Below are 26,447 nucleotides of genomic sequence, written 5' to 3' on the forward strand. Positions count from 1 at the left end.
CAAATGACTGAGTCATGATCGTAACGTAATTAATTATTGTGGCCACGAGGTGTCGCCAAAAACATTTAAAGACAGCATATGTCTACACAAGAGTAATAATAAATAGGTTAGTGTATTTCATACCTACCATTCTTCTCTGTTTGAGTAACTTAATTTGATCAGATCTTTTCTAACATCCCACACTACAAAATAATAAAAGTATGAATTATTAGTGCTGGTGTTGTATCATATTCATAATGGTATTGGCCAATACTCAAGACTCCAATATCGGTATCGGAAGTGAAACTGTTTTTTTTTGTACACCCCTAGTTAAGACAGAAGTTATGCATATTAATGGTTTCCAAAGTGCAGCCCAGGGGCCACCTTCAGCCCACAGTTTGCCATATGGTTAAAAAAAAAGATGATTATTAATCATATGTATCATTACAATATTACACTAATCTGATTTGTCACCTATAAAAAATCTATGATGTTTTTTTTCAGACATTTTTTACATTGATCTACATTGGACTCATTTAAGCATCTGTAGTGTAGAAAATATATTTTGTTTGAACTGCATGCGGCCCTGCAGTATAGAGAGAGCAAAAAAAATCCAACCGCTTCCTTCTGCTCCCTCTCTTAAACTTCACGTTTGCTCGCCACTGCCCTCCTCCTTGCTCCCTCCCCTTCTGCTCCCTCCTACAGACCGTAGAGCGCTCAGCCCAAAAGTTTGAACAAATCCGAGCAGGCGGCACAAATCTCACACACCCTCTCCCAGACACACGCACTCACACACACTCACACACACACACACAGACACACACACACACACAGTCAAACAGCTGCAATGTGTAACACAGAATAAGGCTGAGGTAAGTTGGCTGCAGCTGTTAGTCACGATGACATCATCACTGTGTTTTATGAGCGTTAGAAAGCTCCTCAAGTATAAAATAATGTGAGTCTGTCTTCTTGTTTCTTATGCATTCTCGCAGAAGAGCAGAGGTCTTTGGAGAAGAAGCAGCTGAATTAGACATCAAGTATATCTGACCTTTGACAACCCTGCTCACCTTCCAACCTACTGAGGGACAACATATCAACCTCCAGACTTCGAAGCGACCAGCACCTAATGGAAGCAGCAACTTTGGCTGAGATGGGAGACCTGTGTCATCCTCACTCCTCCACCCCAGACGGAGAGACAGTGTGCGAAGCTCTATGCCGTCACGAGAACACCTTAAGGGATGCCATCAGGGCGATACACATGGACGTCAGCGCCTTTAAACTAGGTATGGAGCGTCGCCTGGAGGACGCGGTCAACCTTAGCGGGACTCTCGGACGAGCTATGGCTCAGCTACAGCTGGAGAACCGTGAGCTCAGGACTCAACTGCAAGCTCTGACACAACAAGTGGAGCTCCTGGGTGGGACAACGTGTGAACCAAGCGGCAGCAAGAATCATCTCAATGACATCCAAACCGGCCGTCGGGAGATCAAGGAGGTGATCGGTCAGAGTCACACCAGCCTTGTGTCCCCCCCTGCCACCAACACATATTCCTCAGGCAGTCCACCAATCGGGTCAAGAGTTTCCACCATGGTGTCGGGTCCTGGTTCTAGCAGTAGCCCGTCCACTGCCCGCTTCTCCAGTCGAGCCACATTTGCTCTGTCCAGCAAAACCAACGTGAGTAATTCATCATTACAAAATATATCTCCAGAATTTGTTGGCGTTGCAAGAGATCACTTTGCAAACATTTCACTCATATTTGATTGCTGTTGATACGTGTGTGCACTCGCACTGGCGCTTTAACTGTACCAGGGTTATTCCTCTTAGTTTTTCTGTTTATATCCATTATGCAAGTTGGTGTCCAGGTTGACCTGTGCATGTGCTGATGGAGGCTATTACTAATGTGGGTAACACTTTTAAGCAACTGTATAGTTCGATAAAACAGATCTCCGGTTTGCTCGTTTTAATAAATCAACTAATCAATTTCATTACATTTTAAAGAGTCTTTCCTATGAAAAATTGTTTTGTGTATATCAACATGTGTTGTAGTATTATTCACTTCATTATTGCTAAGCATGGAGAAATATCAACAAAAACATAACTAGGGGTGTTCCGCTCTGATATTGATAACAGATATGGGTTCGAAATCGGATTATACCGTCTTGTATCTAAAATTTTAGATACAAGCCTTTTCTAATATTCCAAACAACAAAATAATACAAGTATGTATGACGTGTGCTCATATCGTATTGGATTAATGTCGGTACTCAAGGATTCAATTGCAGTATCGTAACTGAAGTGATAAATCAGTTGTATCAGTATCAGACCAGTTACACCGCGTTAGAGCTTGCACACAGTGTCTTCCTGTTCGATGCTAAGTAAGCTTCGAAATAAAAGCATGACAGTGTTCACCTGGATTCTACCACACACAATAAACAACACAAAATAAACAGGATTTATCTTTTTAATGTTTCTCTGGATTGATATCCACTGAAAGAAAGGTTTTGTGCATAGTCCAAAGACTTATTGTCATTGTAGTCCTGACACATCTGACATCCATCCATCCATCCATTTCTACCGCTTATTCTCTTCGGGGTCGCGGGGGGCGCTGGAGCCTATCTATAATCTGAATAAAAAATATGCACAAATGGATGTAACTGTCATAGGTTCAAAAATCATTCTATATGTGCAAGCTAAGTCTAGTTTCAGTTTTGATTTCAGTAGTCGACAATTGGCTATTGGTGAAGAACGAGCTGAGCCGGAAGGCAAAGCTCTCAATTTACCGGTCGATCTACGTTCCCATCCTCACCTATGGTCATGAACTTTGGGTTATGACCGAAAAGATAAAATCACGGGTACAAGCGGCTGAAATTAGTTTCCTCCGCCGGGTGGCGGGGCTCTACCTTAGAGATAGAGTGAGAAGCTCTGCCATCTGGGAGGAGCTCAAAGTAAAGCTGCTGCTCCTCCACATTGAGAGGAGCCAGATGAGGTGGTTCGGGCATTTGGTCAGGATGCCACTCAAATGCCTTCCTAGGGAGGTGTTTAGGGCACGTCCGACCGGTAGGAGGCCACGGGGAAGACCCAGGACACGTTGGGAAGACTATGTCTCCCGGCTGGCCTGGGAATGCCTCGGGATCCCCCGGGAAGAGCTGGACGAAGTGGCTGGGGAGAGGGAAGTCTGGGCTTCCCTGCTTAGGCTGCTGCCCCCGCGACCCGACCTTGGATAAGCGGAAGAAGATGGATGTATGGATGGATAGACGACAATCACTTATATCAGTCAGCCAGCCGTAGTGGCACAGATAAGAACGGGCTCCACTGCAGTAAGCTTATTGTTGAACTGTCAAATAAGACATTTCAAGATGTTTACCAATGATTTCTAAAGAGCTTATAACACCATTATTACTCTATTTATGAATATAAATGTAGTGTTTTCTGACAGAATTTCATTTGCAATGTGTTGTGTTCAGAGATTGCTTGCATGTAAGACAGACATTTGAATTACATTTTTAGTTCAGCTTCTATTTTTTTCCTCATCTCATGGGAAAACAAGTGTACATTGTTGTCATATTTGTACTGACTGACCACATTGTGTCCAAAATGTATTTGTAAGACGGATGAAAATCTAACATACAATAGCACAGGAGGTAATGCTGTAATTGTAATGTAATTTTCAAAGTTGGGAAAGGGCTGTTGTGGTCAAGGGTCAGATTGTGAGTGCATGTAGCTGGAGCTACATCGTGTTGTGGCTGCCTGATGCGTCTCTGTAGTTTCACAGCCAAGCTCCAGGATGCTTTAAGATTAACTGTATCATGAGAGAGGCATGCTCCTTGGTCTATCGTTCTGCACGGTCACTCACAGGAAAGCTCATGTGTTGGTGTGAGTTGTTTTTTCATTTTCCAATTTATCCAAGAATCCTGCTTTTATTTGCTTTTAGAACATGTTTTAATTTTTAAACCATTGTTTGAATATTCTCAATTTCTTTCCTCTACTGTTTCCACATCATTCCATCCGTTCATTTTACTCTGCTTATTTGGGTCCTGGTCGCAGGGGCCAGTTTGGAGGGAGAAGTCCAGGAGGTATCAAGGCTAGATGCCAACTGGAGCTTCTCTTAATGTGGAGGAGCAGTGCCTCTACTCTGAGGCTATTCAACTTAACTGTTTTGGGGCCACATTTTCAGAAAGGTAAAAACCAGGGGGCCAGGTTTCCTCCTTCACTATTGGTCTTATTTTGTATAAGTTTGTTTGTTGAACCAGCTTCCTTTACAGTAGACATTTGATTTTGGTCTATTTATTTTGTCAGTTACAGGACTTTTCTGATGTTTTAAGGACCTTCTGCTGATTATCACAATGACAGCACTCCAGTGTTTTTAAGAATCTGCTGCAAATATGTGAACCTCTCCCAAGTTTTTTTTAACTGAACTTGCGAGCCACCAGTTTAATACCATAAATGATGAAAAAGAAAGGACCTAAAAAGGAACCTTGAGGAACACTAGTAGTATAATATTACTAGAATATATACATAAATACGTTGAACAAATGACTACTGACTGCATCTGATGTAAACAAGCTACAGCGACACCGTAGTTACATAATCACAATACAAAATTTCCTTTACACAACACATAAACACTGTTCAATTATATACACAGTAAAGACATGTGAAATATCCCTGTACACGTGTTAGTTAAACCTTTGTACCAATTATATACTATATACAAACAATTATACTTCCATTATTATTTATATCCCACATTTAGTTTGTAATTAACATTGATCATAGTATTAACTACTGTGTTTATTCAAAAGTGATATATTTTTCCAAGACATTGGTCTTAAAGTGTTTTTAAATGTATGAATGGAACTGGAACATTTTAAGGAATCATCCAAGCTGTTCCACAGATGAACCCCCCTGACAGGAACACATCTACTTTTTAAGATCGTTTTTATGTTTGCTTTCTGAAAGACAGCTGAACCTCTGAGGTCATAGGGACTCTCCCTGGGTTTGAACCTCTCCTGTAGACACCGAGGCAGCATGTGGTTATGAGCTTTATACGTCACAATAGCAGTGTTGAGGTCAACAAGATCGTGCAGTTTTAATATTTTTAATTTAATAAACAGAGCATTGGTATGGTCATGATAATCCGCATAATTTACTATTCTAATGGCTTTCTTTTGAAGTAAGAACATAGAGTTGATGTTTGATTTGTAATTGTTACCCCAGATTTCAACACATTAATGGCGGCGCATCGCATGGGAATGCAGCGGCTCTGCTAACGCTCTTGGGAGTGTAGAGCGATTTGGCAAAAAACACCCGTCATTTCTGTCAATTTCATGGCTGGCTCAAAGCGTGAACACTCTGTGATCACATATGACCGACAGACAATTCTGGATGTGGATGGATCGGGTCGTTATAGACTGAAAGATGCATGTACGGTGGACCTCCTCGCTAGCATGGGAATACTTCGTGGGCTACATCGAGCGGCCTTTGTAGCAGCGGAGTCAAGTGCTAGCGGTGACCGCCAATGGAGACGACATAGGCGGTGCGAGCGGAAGCAGAAGCGGGGATGCCGAGCTGGGCTAACAACAAAGAGAAAAGCTAACCAAAGAAACGTGGAGTCTCCGGGTAAGAAGCCATTTAAACTAGAACTAGCCGGCGTCAAGCTGGATAATCCCTGCACACATAGCAATTCTCTTAGAATAAAACACAACTCACATAATGTTTTTTCTTTTGTGACCATGTCAGAGGCAGACATACATTGTACCGAGGTAGCTAACTATGATGCGTTCAGTTTATCGCAACATCAAGCAAACAATCTGAATATCCCCGTCGTATCAATTCCTAGATATGGTCGAAACTATTTAAAGTGCAATACGCATAATAAACGCAACATTATTAATATTGCTACTTCGGATAATTTCAACAAACAATCCTCAAAACAGCCCACTACCTATAATATGGGCTTTTTAAACATAAGATCATTATCTTCCAAAACGTTATTAGTTAATGAAGTCATTAGAGACAACAAACTTGACGTCGTTGGTCTCGCCGAGACCTGGCTCAAACCAGACGATTTTTTTGCGCTAAATGAAGCATCTCCTCCTGGCTATACCAATACACATGTTGCCAGACCTCTTAAAAGGGGAGGGGGTGTCGCACTAATATACAATGAAAACTATAATCTTACACCTAACCTAAATAATAAATATAACTCGTTTGAGGTGCTCACTTTGAGGTTTGTCACACCGCTGCCTCTCCACCTGGCTGTTATCTACCGCCCCCCTGGGCGGTAGATAACGGTAATAATAATCATCAGTGAATTCTCAGAGTTTGTTGCCGATCTAGTGACGCACGCCGACAATATAATCATAATGGGGGACTTTAATATCCATATGAATACCCCATCGGACCCTCCATGCGTGGCGCTCCAGACTATAATTGATAGCTGTGGTCTTACACAAATAATAAATGAACCCACGCATCGCAACGGTAATACGATAGATCTAGTGCTTGTCAGGGGTGTCACCACCTCTAAAGTTACGATACTCCCGTACACTAAAGTAATGTCCGACCATTACCTTATAAAATTCGAAGTTCTGACTCATTGTCAACAAACTAATAATAATAATAATAACTACTATAGCACCCGCAACATTAATGCTGCCACAACGACGACTCTTACTGACCTACTGCCTTCGGTAATGGCACCATTCCCAAATTATGTGGGCTCTATTGATAACCTCACTAACAACTTTAATGACGCCCTGCGCGACACCATTGATAGTGTAGCACCCCATGGTTTACAGAAGAAACTAAAGCCCAGAAATTATCATGTAGAAAGCTGGAACGCAAATGGCGTGCGACTAAACTTGAGGTTTTCCATCAAGCATGGAGTGATAGTTTAATAACTTATAAACGCATGCTTACCTCAGCTAAAGCTAAATATTACTCAAATCTCATCCACCTCAACAAAAATGATCCTAAATTTCTGTTTAGTACAGTAGCATCGCTAACCCAACAAGGGACTCCTCCCAGTAGCTCCACCCACTCAGCAGATGACTTTATGAATTTCTTTAATAAGAAAATTTAAGTCATTAGAAAAGAGATTAAAGACAATGCATCTCAGCTACAACTGGGTTCTATTAACACAAATACGACTGTATATACGACTGACACTGCCCTCCAAAATAGTTTCTCTCTCTTTGATGAAATAACATTGGAGGAATTGTCAAAATGTGTAAATGGGACAAAACAAACAACATGTTTACTTGACCCAATTCCTGGGAAACTTATCAAGGAGCTTTTTGTATTATTAGGTCCATCAGTATTAAATATTATAAACTTATCACTTTCCTCTGGCACTGTTCCCCTAGCATTCAAAAAAGCGGTTATTCATCCTCTACTCAAAAGACCTAACCTCGATCCTGATCTCCTGGTAAACCACCTTCCGTTTATCTCGAAAATCCTCGAAAAAATTGTAGCACAGCGGCTAAATGAACACTTAGCGTCTAACAATCTCTGTGAACCTTTTCAATCCGGTTTCAGGGCAAATCACTCTACGGAGACAGCCCTCGCAAAAATGACTAATGATCTATTGCTAATGATGGATTCTGATGCTTCATCTATGTTGCTGCTTCTTGATCTTAGCGCCGCTTTCGATACTGTTGATCATAATATTTTATTAGAACGTATCAAAACGCGTATTGGGATGACAGACTTAGCCTTGTCTTGGTTTAACTCTTATCTTACTGACAGGATGCAGTGTGTCTCCCATAACAATGTGACCTCGGACTATGTTAAGGTAACGTGCGGAGTTCCCCAGGGTTCGGTTCTTGGCCCTGCACTATTTAGTATTTACATGCTGCCGCTAGGTGACATCATACGCAAATACGGTGTTAGCTTTCACTGTTATGCTGATGACACCCAACTCTACATGCCCCTAAAGCTGACCAACACGCCGGATTGTAGTCAGCTGGAGGCGTGTCTTAATGAAATTAAACAATGGATGTCCGCTAACTTTTTGCAACTCAACGCTAAGAAAACGGAAATGCTGATTATCGGTCCTGCTCAACACCGACATCTATTTAAAAATACCACCTTAACATTTGACAACCAAACAATTAAACAAGGTGACTCTGTAAAGAATCTGGGTATTATCTTCGACCCAACTCTCTCGTTTGAGTCACACATTAAGAGTGTTACTAAAACGGCCTTCTTTCATCTCCGTAATATCGCTAAAATTCGTCCCATTTTGTCCACAAGCGATGCTGAGATCATTATCCATGCGTTCGTTACATCTCGTCTCAATTACTGTAACGTTTTATTTTCGGGCCTCCCTATGTCTAGCATTAAAAGATTACAGATGGTACAAAATGCGGCTGCTAGACTTTTGACAAAAACAAGAAAGTTTGATCATATTACGCCTATACTGGCTCACTTGCACTGGCTTCCTGTGCACCTAAGATGCGACTTTAAGGTTTTACTACTTACGTATAAAATACTACACGGTCAAGCTCCTGCCTATCTTGCCGATTGTATTGTACCATATGTCCCGGCAAGAAATCTGCGTTCAAAGAACTCCGGCTTATTAGTGATTCCCAGAGCCCCAAAAAAGTCTGCGGGCTATAGAGCGTTTTCTATTCGGGCTCCAATACTATGGAATGCCCTCCCGGTAAAAGTTAGAGATGCTACCTCAGTAGAAGCATTTAAGTCTCATCTTAAAACTCATTTGTATACTCTAGCCTTTAAATAGACTCCCTGTTTAGACCAGTTGATCTGCCGTTTCTCTTCTTTTCTTTTCTACTCTGCTCCAAACCCGGGGTGGACCGCTAGCCTGTTCATCAGATGGGGACATCTCATCGCTGCTGACCCGTCTCCACTCGGGATGGTTCCTGCTGGCCCCACTATGGACTGGACTCTCGCTGATGTGTTGGACTTTCACAATATTATGTCAGACCCACTCGACATCCATTGCTTTCGGTCTCCCCTAGAGGGGGGGGGGGGGGGGGTTACCCACATATGCGGTCCTCTCCAAGGTTTCTCATAGTCATTCACATTGACGTCCCACTGGGGTGAGTTTTCCTTGCCCGTATGTGGGCTCTGCACCGAGGATGTCGTTGTGGCTTGTACAGCCCTTTGAGACACTTGTGATTTAGGGCTATATAAATAAACATTGATTGATTGATTGATTGAACACAATAATTGATATATGGGAGTACAAACTAATTATATAACATGTTAAGAGCCTTTTGATTTACAGAGTTTTTAATTTTATGTAACATAGCAATAATTGTTGCCATCTTTGTCTTGAGTATATTTATGTGCAGTTTCCAATTTAATTTGTCATCTATATAGATTCCCAAAAATTGTGTTGAATACACCCTTTCTATCTCCATATAATCAATTCTTATGTGACACTGTATGTTATTTTTCCTATTTCCAAAAATTATATATTTCACAATCATTATGAAAGACATGACGATGGATGGATTTTTTTTTAATGCATTGTAACTTGTAAACAAAAGTCCCCTTACAGCGGAGCAAATGGGAGCTCCTCAATTTCGCCCATAAAATCCAATAAATAACCATTCAAAAATCGCCAACAATACTCCATTAACATTTTGTGATTGTAATATTGACCAAGTATTAATGTTATTGTTATAAATGCCAATGCAGAAATACTATTTATAGCGGCTCCGTAATCACTACCATGTGTAACAATGTTTACATCATCGAGTGGTCTACTGCTTCCTCATTTCCTTGCTCGTCAGACTTTATTATAGATCATAAATCATGCTTCTCACCTGGATAGTAAGCGCTAATGCAGACAAACTATTTATAGTGGCGCCGTGATCACTACCGTGTGTCCCTATGTTTACATCATTAGGTATTCTGCTGCTTACTTGCTTCCTTGCTCCCTGGAAGTTTATTCTAGATCATAAATCATGCTTCTTACCTGGACAGAAAAAGTCTGAGTAGATATTCTGACAAGATGGTAAACTTTGACAGCCATTTGGGGCCTCCCACACCCCTTTTCTTCGTGAGCATTATGTGACATTCTTCATCTAAATGGAAATACTGTATATTATCATCCCAGTAGTCTGCATCCTAATGACAGCAGACGTTGCACAGTAAGTGATGTTTTATGATGTTTGTTGTCTCTCATGAAGTCTGCAGTGAGTAATAATCAGTGAAATGAATATGCCGCGTATGCTACAATGATCAAAATACGTAAATATTAAATATTATTTTAAATGTGCCTGTTACCACATTACACATATACTTACAACATGTATATAAACCTTCAATAGAGGTGTGTGGATGTTTTTTGAAGAGTTTTTATGAGCGGAATTGTAAGCAAACTTTTGATCGCATTTATTTTCTACCGCCAATCCCAGCTGCACTCGGGCACAAGGCGGGGTACACCCTGGACAAGTCGCCACCTCATTGCAGGGCCAACACAGACATTCACACTCACATTCAGACACAAGGGCCAATTTAGTGTTGCTAATCAGTCTATCAATCAATCAATTCATTTATTGTCATAATAACACTTAAGTCATACATGTCAACGAGATTTTGTTTGAGCTTTGTCCAGCGGCATAGAAACTGCATTGAAGTGCAGGTTGACCATAGTTCACAGTTTAGCATTGTCAGGAAGATGGTGAATAGATGGGGCGTGGGGGTGGGAACAGTCAGATGTCTGATGGGTGTTACGTTGATGTTGCAGCAGTGCAATGTCCAGAGCACAATTATTGAGGTGGTGAAGAGTGAGGTAATAAGATGGTCCGGGGCAGCAAAGGGGCAGGCTGTTCATTTAGCAGTCTCACAGCCTGGTGATACAGACTGTGAGGCATTCTGGTGGTCCTGGCGCGAATCGATCTATACCTCCTTCCAGAGGGTAGCAGGTTGAAGAGGCCATGTGCTGGGTGGTATCTGTCCTTCAGGATGTTGTGTACTCTCTTTAGGCAGCGAGTTGTGTACATGGCACTCATCTCTGGGAGTATCGTCCTTGTAATTTTCCCCGCCGCTTTAACCACTCGCTGGAGGGCCTGTTGGTTCGCTTTAGTGCAGCTAGCAAACCACACTAAAAAGCCGTAAGTGAGGACACTGCTGATGGCACAATTGTAAAAGTTTACCATTGATTTCTGCGGAATGTTTGCGCATTTTAGTTTCCTCAAAAAAAAAAGACGTTGTTGGGCCTTTCCGACTGTAGAAGCAGTGTTAATGTCCCAGCATAGATCTTCTGTTATGTTCACCTCTAAGAATTTGAAATGCTTGACCCTTTCTACTAGATTGTTATTAATTAAAAGTGGAGGGTGTTTGCTCTGCCCTTTCCTGCGGAAGTCTACAATTAGTTATTTGGTTTTGTTAGTGTTAAGAACCAAGTTGTTGTTAGCACACCATGAAGCCAGCTGTTGGACCTCTGCATTGTATGCTGTCTCATCATTGTTGCTGATGAGCCCAAGTACTGTGGTGTCGTCGGCATATTTGACAGTGAGATTGGATGTTGAAGAGGCTATACAGTCATGTGTGAAGACGGTGAAGAGCACAGGGCTTAGCACACAACCCTGTGGAGCACCGGTGTTCATGGTGAGCGTGGCAGAAATGTGCTCGCCTATTTTCACATACTGTGTGCGATATCCCCAGCTGCATGTCTTTGGAGGTGGGAGGGAACCGCAGTACCCGAAGGCAACACACGCAGTCACAGGGAGAACATGCAAACTCCACACAGAAAGACCGGGGAATCGAACCCAGGACCTTTGTATTGTGAGGCACACACACTAACCCCCGGTCCCCCGTGCTGCCCTATTTGAAATTTAGAATGCAAAAAAAAAAAGCTAATAAATTACATCCATTGCCATGTTTCTCATAATGATTGTAACCTATGGGCAAAATTTTCCAAAAAGTGCAGTTCCCTTTTAATAGAGTATGTAACCAAATAAGGACAGGTGCCTAATCACTGTGTACAAACAAGTATCACAGATTGTATTTTACCTGTAAGTGTGACTGTTTCCCATTTGGTGGCTACATCAGTGGAATGTTATCTGCCGTGAAATAATGTGGCCAAATAAAAATAAAACAAGGGCACCTTTGTTTTCGTGACTCTGTGGGAGATCCCCCACTGCTGGTCAAAGGTTTCACTGGGAGCGTTCTTCTCTACACCCGCCATTATGATTCGTTTCTTCGGGGGTTTTCTCATCCACGATGTCAAACCTCAGCATGATTGCAGCTTTCGCTCAAACACTTGTACACTTGGCTGTTCAGACAGGTCTGTTGGGATCGAACACACACACACACACACACACACACACACACACACACACACACACACACACACACACACACACACACACACACACACACACACACACACATACATACATACATACACACACACACACACACACACACACACATACAGACTGCAGGCAGTTTTCATATCTTGTCTCCAAGCTAAAGTTCTTTGTGCCAAAGTGGTGTGCATGGGCCTGTTTGTCTCTAAGCTCACACACAGAGGTGGAAATCACTCATCTTTTTGTTAACTTGTCTGACTTGTTTCAGTTTAAGACGACTATGGAGACACCTCTTTCCAACGATTAATTAAGTCAGTGAGGGTTGAGACCAGGCTTTTTCATTTGGCCCTCCAAACAACACCCAAATAGGGTTGATGAAACCATTAAAACGAGGTTTGATCATGTATGCCATGTATGCCTAACCTAGCCCCAGCTTGGCCTCTCACTGCCTACAGACTGGGTCTGCTAGCTCATCTTGGCCTTCCATCTGCCACAGCCTAGATCTATCTTAGCCTCAGACGGACTAAGGCTGGGCCTCTGCTAGCCTTAGCTTGGCCTTCCAACTGCTGTAGCCTGGACATCTGAACTTTGAATATTGGACCTGGGTAGGTAGTAAAACAATTTAACAATGACTTTGACAAAAGCTCTGTATTTAATATTAATGCTTTTTCCTGGACTCGTTTTCTGCAATTGTAGTGGGGTACCTGACCAGGTGCTCCACCAACCTTTAACTCTACCGAACGCAATAACAATCACCTGGTCCTACGAAACTACAGCATTTACACAAAGCTTATTGATATCTACATGTGGGTCAGTGCTAAATAATTCTAACCAGCTTCATTTATGGTGTATTTCTGTGTTAAATAGATGTTTTTCTCCTTCTGAAATTACTCATTTTGCCATTGTGAAGCCAAGTAATGTTGTCATCGGGTTACCTTGCCATATGAAACGAAACATTTTTATATTGCTCTTACTTCTTCTATCAGGCAATGTGCAACCAAATCCAGGCCCAGCTTTGTACAACATCAGTACTCCTGATGAATTTAGAGCTAGGTCAGGTCTTGGTTTAATTCATTCAAATATTAGAAGTCTACTGCCAAAATTAGACTTAGTCAACATCTGGATTCAAACAACCAATGCAGACATATTTATCTTATCAGAAACCTGGCTAACCAAAGCAGTCTCTGACAAGGACATTGCTATAAATGGATATAATGTCTTCCGATGCGATCGTCCTCAAAAAGGTGGAGGAGTGGCTATGTATATAAAAAACAAATTTAATGTTACCTTATTATCATCACTGTCAATCACTAAACAATTTGAACTCCTTGCCCTGCAGCTTGAATTCTCACATGGCCAACCTCTCGCAATTGTAGGCTGTTATAGACCTCCCTCTGCCTCCACTGAAGCTCTTGCCTCGCTTGAATCCTTTATGAGTGGGTTAAAAGCTAGTGAACTTCTCTTGGTTGGTGATTTAAATTTTGACTGGTTGACTTCCTCTTCTGATAACCTTAAAGCTGTATGCAACTCACTAAACTTAACTCAATTAATCACTTCCCCAACTCGACCCAATACTAAAAACTCCTCAAAATCATCTTTACTTGATCTAATTCTAACCAACGCTCCCCATAAGTACACTGGTACTGGGGTGTTTGCCAATGACTTGAGTGACCATTGTACAATTGCAGCTGTAAGAAACTGCAAGCTACCAAAATCAAAACCCACTATTACATGCTAAAGAAATATTAAAAACTTTTGCCTCCCAGCTTTTATATATGATTTAGCTGCCTTTCAGTGGAACAGAGTTGCTTTAATTGATGATATTGAGATAGCGTTGAAATACTTTTATAATGAATTTCAACGTATAGTCAATAAACATGCTCCCTTTCGAAAACTTAGAGTTAAAGGTCGAAATAATCCCTGGTTTTGCTCTGCAATTGGAAACCTTCTCAAAGAGAGAGACGTTGCTTGGGCCAGGGCTCGAAAAACAAAGACAGAGGTTGACTGGCTTAGCTTTCGCCAGCTTAGAAATAAATGTACTTCGCTTGTTAAGAGGGCCAAGTCTGATTTTTACCTGCATGAATGCAAAAAACATGTAAATGATCCCAAAAAGTTTTGGCAAACCATAAAAGCTTCTTTAAATCATGTGACAACAAATGACTTTCCAAGTCCTTTAATTACTCAATCTGGTACTTTGTCTGATAAGACAACTATATCAAATTGTTTTAATGAGTATTTTGTTTCTGCCGGATCCTTGTTTGAGTCGTTGAATCCTCAATTGTCAAATGTTGGTTTAACTAATGTTAATATACCAAATACACCACAGGCTGTAAATAGACGCAGCACCTGCACTTTTGAGTTCACACCTGTATCAATATCCGAGGTAAACAGTGCACTAAAGAGCCTGGACACAACTAAAGCAGCAGGACCTGACCAAATTGAACCCTTTTTCTTAAAATTGGCTGCTGATTTTGTTGCTGAGCCTCTCTCGCATATTTTTAACCTAAGTCTAAAAAGTAAAAGCATTCCAAAAATCTGGAAATCAGCCTTTGTTCTTCCCCTGCTAAAAGGGGGTGAACCCACAAATATAAATAATTACAGACCAATTTCTAAATTATGCGTTTTAGCAAAATTGTTTGAGAAGATCATCAGTAACCAGCTAGAGGATTTTTTAGAATCAAACAATATTTTATCTCCATTTCAATCTGGTTTTAGAAAACAGCATAGCACTATTACAGCTGCTCTTAAGGTCCTCAATGATTTAATCGAGGCTGTAGACGGCAAGAAATATTGTGTCGCCCTATTTATTGATTTGTCAAAAGCATTTGACACAGTAGACCACAGTCTGTTAATTCAAGCCCTTCATCACGTTGGATTATCTAAAAATGCAGCTGCTTGGTTCACAGACTATCTCTCCAGCAGAACACGTGTACAGGTGGCTGGGACCACCTCTTCATTACTGGACATTACCAAAGGCGTTCCACAAGGCTCAGTGCTGGGGCCCATTTTATTTTCTATCTACATAAATAATCTTTGTAATAATTTGTCAAATGCAATGTACCATTTTTATGCAGACGACACCATTATTTATTGCTGTTCAACCTCCATCACTCAGGCTTTTGAGTTTTTACAAGTTGCTTTTGATGTCATCCAGGCTCGCTTATTTGATCTTAAATTGGTTTTAAATACAGATAAAAGCAAGGTAATGGTTTTTTCTCATTCAAGGGTGCTACTGGAAAATATTCCAAATAGTGTAACATCAAATGGAAACCCTATAGAGCAGGTCTTAAATTACAAGTACTTGGGTTTTACTCTTGATCAGGAGCTTTCATTTAAAGCCCATATTAACAACTTGGTCTCTAAGCTTAGGGTAAAGCTTGGTTTCTTTTTTAGAAATAAAAACTGCTTCTCTCTTCAAGTCAGAAAGAAATTGGTGACAGCAACTATCTTGCCTGTAATTGATTACGGAGACGTGCTTTATTTTAGTGCTTCATCTAAATGCCTCCAGTCCTTGGACACTGTTTTTCATTCAGCACTAAGATTTGTTACTGGCTGTCGTAGTCTCACCCACCATTGTCAACTGTATATGAAGTCAGACTTATCTTCATTGAGTGCACGCAGATACACACATTGGCTGACTATCATTTATAAGGCTCTTTTAGGTTTAATACCTCCATACTTGTGTACTCTGTTACAAAGAAAAAGCAGCTCTTATGCGTTACGTTCTAACAATTTGTATGTTTTAACTGTTCCTCATGTACGGACTGAATTTGGCAAAAGAGCTTTTGGCATTGCTGCCCCTATGGCATGGAATGCATTGCAGACGAAACTGAAACTTACAGAACTACTTCCATTTGGAGCCTTCCGTTCTGTCCTGAGGGACAAACAGCGAGAGACGTTTGCACAGTGCCTGTGTTTTTAAAGATGTAAATCTCTGTTGTTTTACAGTTCTCTTATGTATTTTAAAATGTATGTCTTAATGTATTATTTTTGAAACTGCTCTGTGACATGTGCTGTTGACCTCTTGGCCAGGTCACCCTTGTGAAAGAGATCTTGATCTCAATGGGTTTTCTTATCTGGTTAAATAAAGGTTCTATGCAGCACTCCCGCCACCCCCGCAGGGGGCAACAGCGAGGCATATGTGTCACAGTAAAGTAGCAGTGGGGTGACCCTGGAACAAAACCTGAATAAATTGTAAAAATCTGACTTTTAACAGCAACTGGACAACAAAGTATGAATGTTCTACCCCGAGCAAGTGCTCGAGTCATTGTTTTCTAGCGGACCATTTAAGCGACGGACACATTACTCCAGACAAGCAGCAACAGTGGTAGAAATCCCAGTGTCTAAGCTTCATCACTAAATTTGGTCAAACATTTGTAAGTAGATATTGTGCATAAAGATATTTAGTTTGTTTTGTATTTAAAATTGCTGACTTTGTGATGTTTTTTATATTCGTCGTGGTGTTGTTTTAACGATCAAACCTTGTTTAATACATGTAACGCTAAATTTCACCAGTCGAGGGCGACAACGCTAATTATGATAAGTCACATACAGTATGTGCAATGTTTGATGTGTGAATGTTGTGTAATTTCTATATGTTTAAACATTTGTAAATGTTTACACATAAATTAACACTAAACTTTCTATTTTATTTATGTAAAATACACAATGGATATTATTAACGTAAAATACACAATGGATTTATACTTTTGTTATGTTTATGTTTTAGTCTTACAACTAAATAAAGGAAGAAGTATAAAGAAATAAAACGACGGGAGGAAAGTATTTCAAAAGAAGAAACATCAATCCTCAACAATAAACTGGTACTTCTTTTTCTTCATGCTTTTAACTAACTGCACACGCTGGAAACGAGTAGCAAGGGTAGAATAATGAATTTATAGACAGTGCAGTGTGAAAGCCGATGTGTTTATTTTGAATTTAAGTAAACACAGTCTCAAAGAAATATAACCCGTGGAGGCACTTTCTGACGAAACATCTACATTTTGATGTCTGGCCTCTGAGCCCTTGGGCTCTTGAAATAGCGGCCCTCTTCATCATGTAGTTGAATAGCCCTGGTTTAGACCCTTTGCCCGTGATTCGTAATTGTACATCTTACCTAGGCAGTTTGGGTAAGGCTCCTTTCTGTTCCAGCATAACTATAACTAGTGCACAAAACAAGGTCAACAAAGAGATGGCTGAATCACTCTGGTGTGAAAGGACTCCAATAAACCATTTTGGGATAAACTACAGTGGAACCTGGATTTATGAACTTAAATGGAAACTGCACTTTTTGGGGGGAATTTTGACGATCATTCACAATCCCCACATAAGATAAAAACACGTATATCTTCTTTTTTAATGCATTCTAACTTGTAATATACAGCAACGTGGCTTAGGTGGCTAACAATGCGGAAAATGGGAGTATTTTATTGCTAACGATAAAATGCTAACAATACTCCATTTACATGTCAGGACCATCATATTAACTAAGTATTAGCGATTTTGTTGTTATAAGGGCTAACGCCGAGGAACTACTTTTAGCGGCGCTGTGATCACAGAGAGGGAGCTAGCTTATCCAGCTACTGACATACTAAGCCTGTGAGCTGCTAAATTGCTTATGAGTTGTGAAATGTAATTCTAGATTATGAATCAATCATTTTACTTGTATAGTAGAGAGTTGTGGCTATAATCCGGGAAGTTGGTCAAGTTTGACATTCAACTTGGACCCGGAGATGGTGAGAAAGACACGAAAACACACTTGTTTAGGTTTTGTTTATACTTGCATGAGGGTTATGAATAATTCTTCATCAAAACTGTAAGATATGAACATCCCATCAGATGGCATCCCACGGAGAGCAGACATTAAGCAGTAAGCGATTGTTGTATTATGTTCGTAGTTTCCACCTCTTGTTTAGCTCTTAGTAATCATGCTACTTGCTGGATCTGCAAAAACTTGTAGGTCATCCACCTTATATATATAGGTTCTGAATCTTCATTTGTCGCAAAGTAGTCGTTGTTGGCTCTCATGAAATCTGCCATGATTGGTAGTATTGGTTGTTGTAGTATTTTTATATATTTTTGTAAAAGTGTGTACACTTTGAACATAGTATAAAGCACTATACAGTATTGTATATCAAACAAACATAACAAGCAGGTGATGGATCAACCATCTCTTTATTAACAAAGTCAAAACAACAACTTGCTGAACTGTCCTCCTCGAATGCAGCCGCTCGGCCGACATGTACTTAAACTGTCACTAGCCCTGTGTTGCACTCAGAGTTTGTAATTACAAAACTCTTTATTAACTTTATCAACCAGGTCGCTACAATAAATAGGAATAAGTAAAATAAATCCACATTACCTTGTCGGTTTGGTGTGCAGCAGAACAACAGGGGAAAGTGGAGGAGGCAGTGTTGACAATGCTGTGGATACTTTCTGAATTTTTCCAACCACAGATCGCTTGTTTATTGCTTTCTTTGGAGTCATATTGAGCTAGCAAAACTACAAAAATGCTGTAAAAAAGTGAAAAAACCCCACTTAAAAAGCACACAAAATAGCATTTAGCACAGTAACTAATGAGCAACAGAGATCGATCGATACCACAATGGCTGTCCTGCCAGGGACAAAAAAAGCTGCACTGCGAGGCTTAGATAATACATTTGTACACTTAGACAAGGTGAGTGCGACAAAGCATATTTTTATTTTGTAAGTGGTTAGTAAATTAAAACAATTAGGGCTTTGTAATTTGAGGTTCCACTGTATAGCAGAGATTGTGAGTAAGCAGGCCTTACGCTTGTGGTGTGATTGTATTATGGGAGAACTACAGAGTCGACAGGCTATGACGTCACGGGGTGCGACGGAGCGGGAGAGAGTGTGGGAGTGAGTCAGAGAGGACACTTGTTGTGATTGAGCTTGAGCTAATAAAAGTACCCACATTATAAAGTACAGCTGGACTCACGTATTTATTCAGTAACACGACATGGTGTCAGAAGTCCTGTAGTTAATGTGGAGTGCAGCCAAGTGGAAAGATAGTTTGTACGCGTCTGTGGATAACGAAGTAAGGACAACATGAGCGAGGGGGACGGAGCCGCTGCAGCGCCTGCACGGCCACCCAGCGCGCCGGTGGTTGCCGTGGGACCGTGCGCTACGTTCAACATCCAGCCACCGGAGTCCTTTGACTTTTCAAATCCACAAGAGTGGGACAAATGGATCCGGAGATTCGAAAGATTTCGCCTGGCAAGTAACCTAAATGCAAGCTCCGAGGACAATCAAGTGAACACATTGATTTATTGCATGGGGGACGAGGCGGATGATATTCTCCGTGGGTTAAATCTGACGGCCGCTCAAAGACGTACATACCAGGGAGTGCGCGAGGGATTACAAGGCTTCTTTGTTGTGAAGAAAAATGTTATCTACGAGCGTGCTAAGTTTAACATGCGCAAGCAGAAAGAAGGGGAGAGTGTGGATTCGTTTGTCACTGCACTATATGCGCTGGCGGAGCATTGTAGCTACGGGATGCTACACAATGAACTGATCAGAGACAGACTTGTTGTCGGATTGCAAGACAAGGGGCTGTCTGAACGCATGCAGTTGGACGCGGATCTAACCTTGGATAAAGCCATAAGAATGGCACGACAAAGCGAGGAGGTGAAAAGGCAGCAGTCTACTCTCCGAGGGGACACCACCAGATTAGAGGCAAGTGATGCAAAGTCTGTTGATAGAGTGTTCAAGAGCAACTTCAAGTCTGCTAAAAACAAACCTCAATATGCTGATAGCCCAAAGTACAAGCCACACAGTACTCAGTACAGCAAGGACAAGGGCGCACAGTCACTGTGTCAAAATTGTGGCAGCTCTCCATCCCATCCAAAAAGTGACTGTCCTGCTAACGATGTGAAATGTCATGCATGTGGGAGGAGGGGACATTACAAGCGTGTGTGCAAGTCCAAATCAGTGCATGAAGTTGAAGAGGATGAGGAGGAAATCTTCCTCGGCAGTGTCACGGAGGATGGGGATCCTTGGATGGTCAAAATTGGCATCCATGAGAGCAGTGTGACATTCAAAATAGACACAGGTGCCGATGTGACAGTCTTGCCTCACTCAGTGTTCCTAAACACATACAGAAATGATCTACCTAGTCTCAGAAAGGCAACAAAGCCACTCCTGGGACCAGGAAGAAATCCCCTCGACGTGGTGGGCGTTGCCAGTTTGCTGCTGAGGAGAGGGGAAAAGACAGAGAGGGAGGATGTGTACATCGCTCGTCATGTGCATACTGCCCTGCTGGGAAGATCTGTGAGCTGTAGGCTGGGGCTTGTAGCACGCCTAGACAGCGTTACTATGGAGACATTAAAGGAGTACTACCCAAAATTATGCACCGGGCTCGGAGAAGTGCGGCAGCCATATTCCATCAAGCTGAGTCCAGGGGCAGAACCATTCTCACTAAAAACACCAAGGAGGATTCCATTGCCTTTAATGGACAAAGTCAAGCAGGAACTGTCCCGCATGGAACAACTCGGGGTGATAAGTCGAATTGAGGAGCCAACAGACTGGTGCGCTGGCATAGTGGTGGTGCCCAAAAAGACAGGTGCTGTACGTATATGTGTCGATCTCACCAAACTCAACGAGTCAGTGTGTAGGGAAAAGTTCATCCTGCCATCAGTAGAGGAAACACTGGGAATGCTGGCTGGAGCCAAAATTTTTAGTAAGCTGGATGCAAACATGGGGTTTTGGCAAATTCCTTTAACTGCAGATTCAGCGAAACTGACAACTTTCATTACACCCTTCGGGCGCTATTACTTCAGGCGGCTACCGTTTGGCATAGCATCCGCCCCAGAACATTTTCAGAACCGGATGGTGACGGAGGTCACAGAAGGGCTTGAGGGCGTTGTTTGCCACATGGACGATGTGCTGGTGTGGGGCCGAACACAAAAGGAGCATGATGCTCGCCTGCATGCCACACTAGAAAAGATCCAAAAGGCAGGCATCACTCTGAATGTCGATAAGTGCGATCTGTCAAAGTCAGAGGTGACTTTTCTAGGCCACGTGCTCTCCACCAGTGGCATCAGCCCAGACCCAAGCAAAACAGAAGCTGTAAGGAAGATGCAGGAGCCAACAACTGTGACTGAGTTGAGAAGTTTTCTTGGAATGATAAATCAACTTGGGAAGTTTGTGCCGCAGCTGTCCGAGAGAGACAAGCCTCTGCGAGATCTCCTGTCAAAAAAGAACTGCTGGGTGTGGGGCGTCGACCAGGCAAGGGCCTTCCAGGATCTAAAGGATGCACTGACGTCTACACCAGTGCTAGCCATGTATGATCCCAACAGAGAGTGCAAAGTCTCAGCAGACGCGTCGTCGTACGGGTTGGGAGGCGTACTGCTACAAAAGTGGGAAGAAGAGTGGAGGCCAGTGGCCTACATGTCGCGGTCTCTCACACCAACAGAGCAGAGATACGCGCAAGTAGAGAAGGAAGCTTTGGGGCTGACCTGGGCCTGTGAGAGGTTCCGCAACTTCCTCATCGGGAAACATTTCCAGATGGAGACGGACCACAAGCCTCTCCTGAGTCTTCTTGGGTCTCAAGCACTGGATGCTCTACCTCCACGGATCCAACGCTTCAGAATGCGTCTGATGCGCTATTCTTATTCTATCTCTCATGTGCCAGGGAAGTGCCTGTGGACAGCTGATACGCTGTCACGAGCTCCCGTCAAGAGAGAGGAGACAGCAGCGGACAAAGAGCTGTTTGAAGAAACCAACATCTATGCGGACATGGTACTGGAGAACCTACCTGCAAGCGCTGACTACCTGGAGGAGCTGAGAGAGCAGCTGCAGAGAGACAGTGTGTGTGCACAGGTGATGCAGCTGTGTGCTGAAGGCTGGCCAGCACACGGTTCCAAAGAACCAGCACTCAGGCTGTACTGGGCAGAGCAGGCGTTCCTTACAGTTCAAGATGGTGTCCTGCTGAAGGGACACAGGCTCGTCATCCCTTCTACAATGAGAAATTATGTTCTCGCCAAATTGCATGAAGGACACCAAGGCGTGGTGAAGTGTAGACAGCGGGCACGACAGTCAGTATGGTGGCCCGGGCTTAGCCAGCAGCTGAATGAATTGGTTCTCAACTGCCGAACATGCTGTAAGGAGAGACAGAACCACAGGGAGCCGCTGATGCCGTCACCATACCCAGGCCGACCATGGGAGAAGTTAGGAGCTGATTTGTTCATGCTCGGTACCAAGACCTACCTGCTGGTAGTGGACTACATGTCAAGGTATGTGGAGATTGCTTTGCTGACCTCCACAAGATCAAACGATGTAATCCACCACCTAAAATCGATCTATGCACGTCACGGAATCCCGGATCTTCTCGTGTCGGATGGTGGGCCCCAGTTCTCCGGAGCAGGCTTTGCCGAGTTCGCAGAGTCTTACGGATTCCGTCACATTACCAGTAGCCCAAGATACCCTCAAGGTAACGCCGAAGCCGAACGTGCAGTACAGACGGTGAAAGGTCTCCTAAAGAAAGCAGATGACCCCTATCTTGCTTTGCTCGCTTACAGGGCTACTCCTCTCGACAATGGGTATAGTCCAGCGCAGCTTCTCATGGGGAGGAGGCTCCGCACAACAGTGCCTATCCTTCCTGTTTTGCTAAATCCTGCTCTTCCTGATAGTGAAGCTGTTATGCGGAAAGAAGGGGAGAAGAGGACAAAAGATGCACAACGCTACAACCTGCGGCATCGTGCAATGAACCTTGACAGACTGAATCCGGGACAGGACGTGTGGATCAAGGACCAAAAGAAAGCCGGAGCTATCATCGGACGTCACACCACTCCACGATCGTATCTGGTGGAAGGACCCCATGGGTCTATCAGACGGAACCGTCGTCATCTCATCCCTATGGGATCCTCGCCGGAGCAGAGTGGCCGTGGTGCAGCAGAGCCGTTCCTGGGGGGCGTCCCGGAACAACCTTCAGCAGAAACATCGCAGCAGAGTGTTCCAGAACCTCCATCTACTCCTACTCCTAGAACCAGGTCTGGGAGGGCTGTGGTGAGACCAACTAGGTTGGACCTATAATTTTGTTTCCTATAGACATTACAGAGACTCTAATGAAAAAAAAAGAATGTTACTGTATGTGGTAAAAGACAGAAAAGTGCAATTGGAGTGTTTTGGATATGTTTTCTTGTACTGTAAATGTTCAAGTCAGTTGCAGGGCTTAGGTTGAGGACAGTACAGGATTAGTATAGGATGGATGTTTGAGTATTGATGTGAAGTGGATTGTTCTAAGGGTAAAATATGTGTGTGTGTTTGATTGTCTGGTACAGGCTCATATAGGAGCAGACCTTCCAACCACGAGGCAGAATAATCCTCAAGGTCTGTTGAATCAATGGTGGTCTACCCATTGATTCTAGAAAGGGGAGATGTGGTGTGATTGTATTATGGGAGAACTACAGAGTCGACAGGCTATGACGTCACGGGGTGCGACGGAGCGGGAGAGAGTGTGGGAGTGAGTCAGAGAGGACACTTGTTGTGATTGAGCTTGAGCTAATAAAAGTACCCACATTATAAAGTACAGCTGGACTCACGTATTTATTCAGTAACACGACAACGCTCATGTCCAAAAAGTCTTCAGCAAACGACTTAAAGTTCAACCTAACCCCTAACCTTAACTCTAACCCAAACACCATATTTTCTCGTCTTGTTTGGATAATAGCTATGTGTCCCAATACTTTGGAAGATAAAGTGTATAGTTATTTTGATGTTTCAACATTAAATAAGTATTTATTAAGCCACGTTTTTTTGTTCTGAAATGCACCTGCAAAAACATTAGGTCATACGCGCATAGCTGAAGTACTGATTTTGATTAGCTTTTCTCAATGAATATATTTTTGTAACGTACTCCAGTACTTCTCTCAGAGTAGAATGACTAGCTTACATATCCAAATTCATGTGCTGGGGCGGCCCAGTCTCCGCCACTTTGTCAGAAGGGATTGGCTCAATAGTCAAAGGGTTACCCACTGTGCTCAAACAAAACAGATCCGCTTGATTCACGACTCAGTTCAGAAATCAAATCAAACTTTATTTATAAAGCGCTTTTCATATATAAAATAAATGCAACACAAAGTGCTTTACAGACTTAAAAACAATACCCCGATGACCCACATCCCCCATCAACGCACACACAGGCACACAAATACTAAACACAAACACACACACACACACGCATATGCACATGTATGAACAAATGAATGCATGTCTGAGTACAGAGGAAACAGGTGAGTAAACACTATTGCAGGAGCCATCTGCACCAGGAGGTCATCAGCTCACGGCCACCAGGACGCTGACACAAAGCGCCCCCAAAGCACGGCCGATAACTCCTGATGCAGATGCTACCTCTGAGGAACGCTGGAAAGTAAAAATAATAAAACCGTTAAAACAATAACCAACACAAGTAGGAATAAAAGATAAAATACAAGTAAAATATATGAAGATAAAAAAATAACCATACTGTAAATATATAATTAATGAATAGAACTAAATAAAATCTTGCAAAGCTAATAAGATAAAAAGTAAAGTAAGAATGACTTCCTTAAAATTAATAAATATTAGGTAAAAACCCAATCAGAAAGGTGAGTCTTAAGCCTGCTCTTAAAAACATGGGCTTGCAAAACATGTCATAAAAGAGCTGATATCTTGGGAAGGAAAATTTGAGTTTGGGGCAGTCTCTCCTAACCCCCCTAATCTTATCCCTGAGTCTTATCTGCAAACATACAACAGACCCTGCAGCTATTAAGCTCAGCCAGTCGGGAAGATAGATTGTGCTCAGGGAACTTTAAAGTAGTGATCCTGGGACAAAGAAAATAACTTGTTGGGTTCCGGACAATGTGTGTTTATTCAGTGAATTTGATTCCAGGTTTAACATATTTAAAGAAGAACAAATATATACTAGTAGTACAGTAGTAGAAGCTGTAGTCGTAGTTGTCTTTCTTTTTCAACCATTCTTACCCCCTTTTGGGAGTCACTGTAAGAACCATTATACAAATCCCCCTGTAAGCGCCTGATCAGTTTTGGGGAAGCTTGTCATTTTAAAGCATGTTATTTCTAGATTAAAGGTACAGGGCAAGGGTGTTCAAACTTTTCTTGCCTCTGAACCATCCTCCTTGTCCAGCTGAGAAAAATACAGAGCCTGGACTCTTTTAAAACTCTCCTGGAAATGTTTTTTTTAAGAAAACTTCTAACTGTTGATACAATTTAGTCTTAGAATTGTCTCAGCATTGATAGTTTTACATCTTGTATTTTAGCATTTGGATATTTTTTTTAATGAAAAATGTGTCACAAACACAATGTATATGTATGTATTTTTAGTATAATTAAAATGTAAAGAAAAGCAAAACTGGTACATTTTGTGTATCAAAGATTCTAACACGAGTCCAATGTAGGTCAATATATTGATTACCTTTATACTGATTAATTATCTTAACTTGCACACATTTCCCAACTGTGTTGAACAGGGCTTTAATTTGGTTTGGTTTGCTGTCATTGTTTGTTTTTTCATTCTATTTGCACAACAGAATCACAATTTTCAATTTATTCCATTCTATTTATAATATATTCCTGTGAATGTATGCTATTTACAACCTACTGTATTAATGTACTATTCTGTCTAAATTATTAGGTACATACTATTGTTCTTGTGGGCTAAGTCTGAGACCATGTGTTGGTACGACAATAAAGTTCCTTGAATTAAAAATCCTTGAATATATGCTAAGAAAAAGGTCGACAACCCATCAAATGCGATTGACCAGTAGATCTTTGGCACTTTACCCATCAATCCCAATAATATTAGAAAAATAAATGCAATACTACATTAGTGGCCTCCGCTCAGACCTGCCAACAGGCACAGATTTTGACTCTTGAATACACTTTCAAGAGTTGTTCTCAATGGTTCATTACACCAATCATTCCTTTCCAAGGCAAAGACTTGGGCTACGCTCACACCAGTGACGTGCGGTGAGGTTCATGGCTGGTGAGGCACTGACTTCATCACAGTCAGATTTACAAACATATGAACTCTAAAGAGTATCTTATTCACCATTTGATTGGCAGCAGTTAACGGGTTATGTTTAAAAGCTCATACCAGCATTCTTTACACATACAAACTGTAGCACACAAAAAAGCACATTTAATAAAATTAACTTTATTAT

General features: G+C 41.9%; 2 protein-coding genes across 3 annotated transcripts in view; both read left to right on the forward strand.

Moving 5' to 3' along the window:
• The first annotated feature begins 687 nt into the window (after positions 1-687).
• The window catches only part of smtnl (smoothelin, like), a 91,109-nt gene continuing 65,349 nt past the window's right edge, over positions 688-26,447 (forward strand). Inside the window, exons 1-2 of the mRNA XM_062067905.1 lie at positions 688-851; positions 972-1,651. Of these exons, the coding sequence (XP_061923889.1) occupies positions 1,106-1,651 (546 nt within the window). The 5' untranslated portion in view covers positions 688-851; positions 972-1,105. The remainder of the gene's footprint in view (positions 852-971; positions 1,652-26,447) is intronic.
• On the forward strand, positions 19,117-23,783 carry LOC133663440 (uncharacterized protein K02A2.6-like). 2 transcript variants are annotated; one of them, XM_062067903.1, is made up of 2 exons: positions 19,117-22,717; positions 22,806-23,032. In XM_062067903.1, the coding sequence occupies exons 1-2, from the start codon at positions 19,336-19,338 to the stop codon at positions 22,895-22,897; spliced, it is 3,474 nt and encodes a 1,157-aa protein (XP_061923887.1). In that variant the 5' UTR covers positions 19,117-19,335; the 3' UTR covers positions 22,898-23,032. The 2 variants fall into 2 exon arrangements, with proteins under 2 accessions (XP_061923887.1, XP_061923886.1); XM_062067902.1 differs by having other exon boundaries at positions 19,148-23,783.

The sequence above is a fragment of the Entelurus aequoreus genome, linkage group LG13 (assembly GCF_033978785.1).
Source record: "Entelurus aequoreus isolate RoL-2023_Sb linkage group LG13, RoL_Eaeq_v1.1, whole genome shotgun sequence".
NCBI classification, from domain to species: Eukaryota; Metazoa; Chordata; class Actinopteri; order Syngnathiformes; family Syngnathidae; genus Entelurus; species Entelurus aequoreus.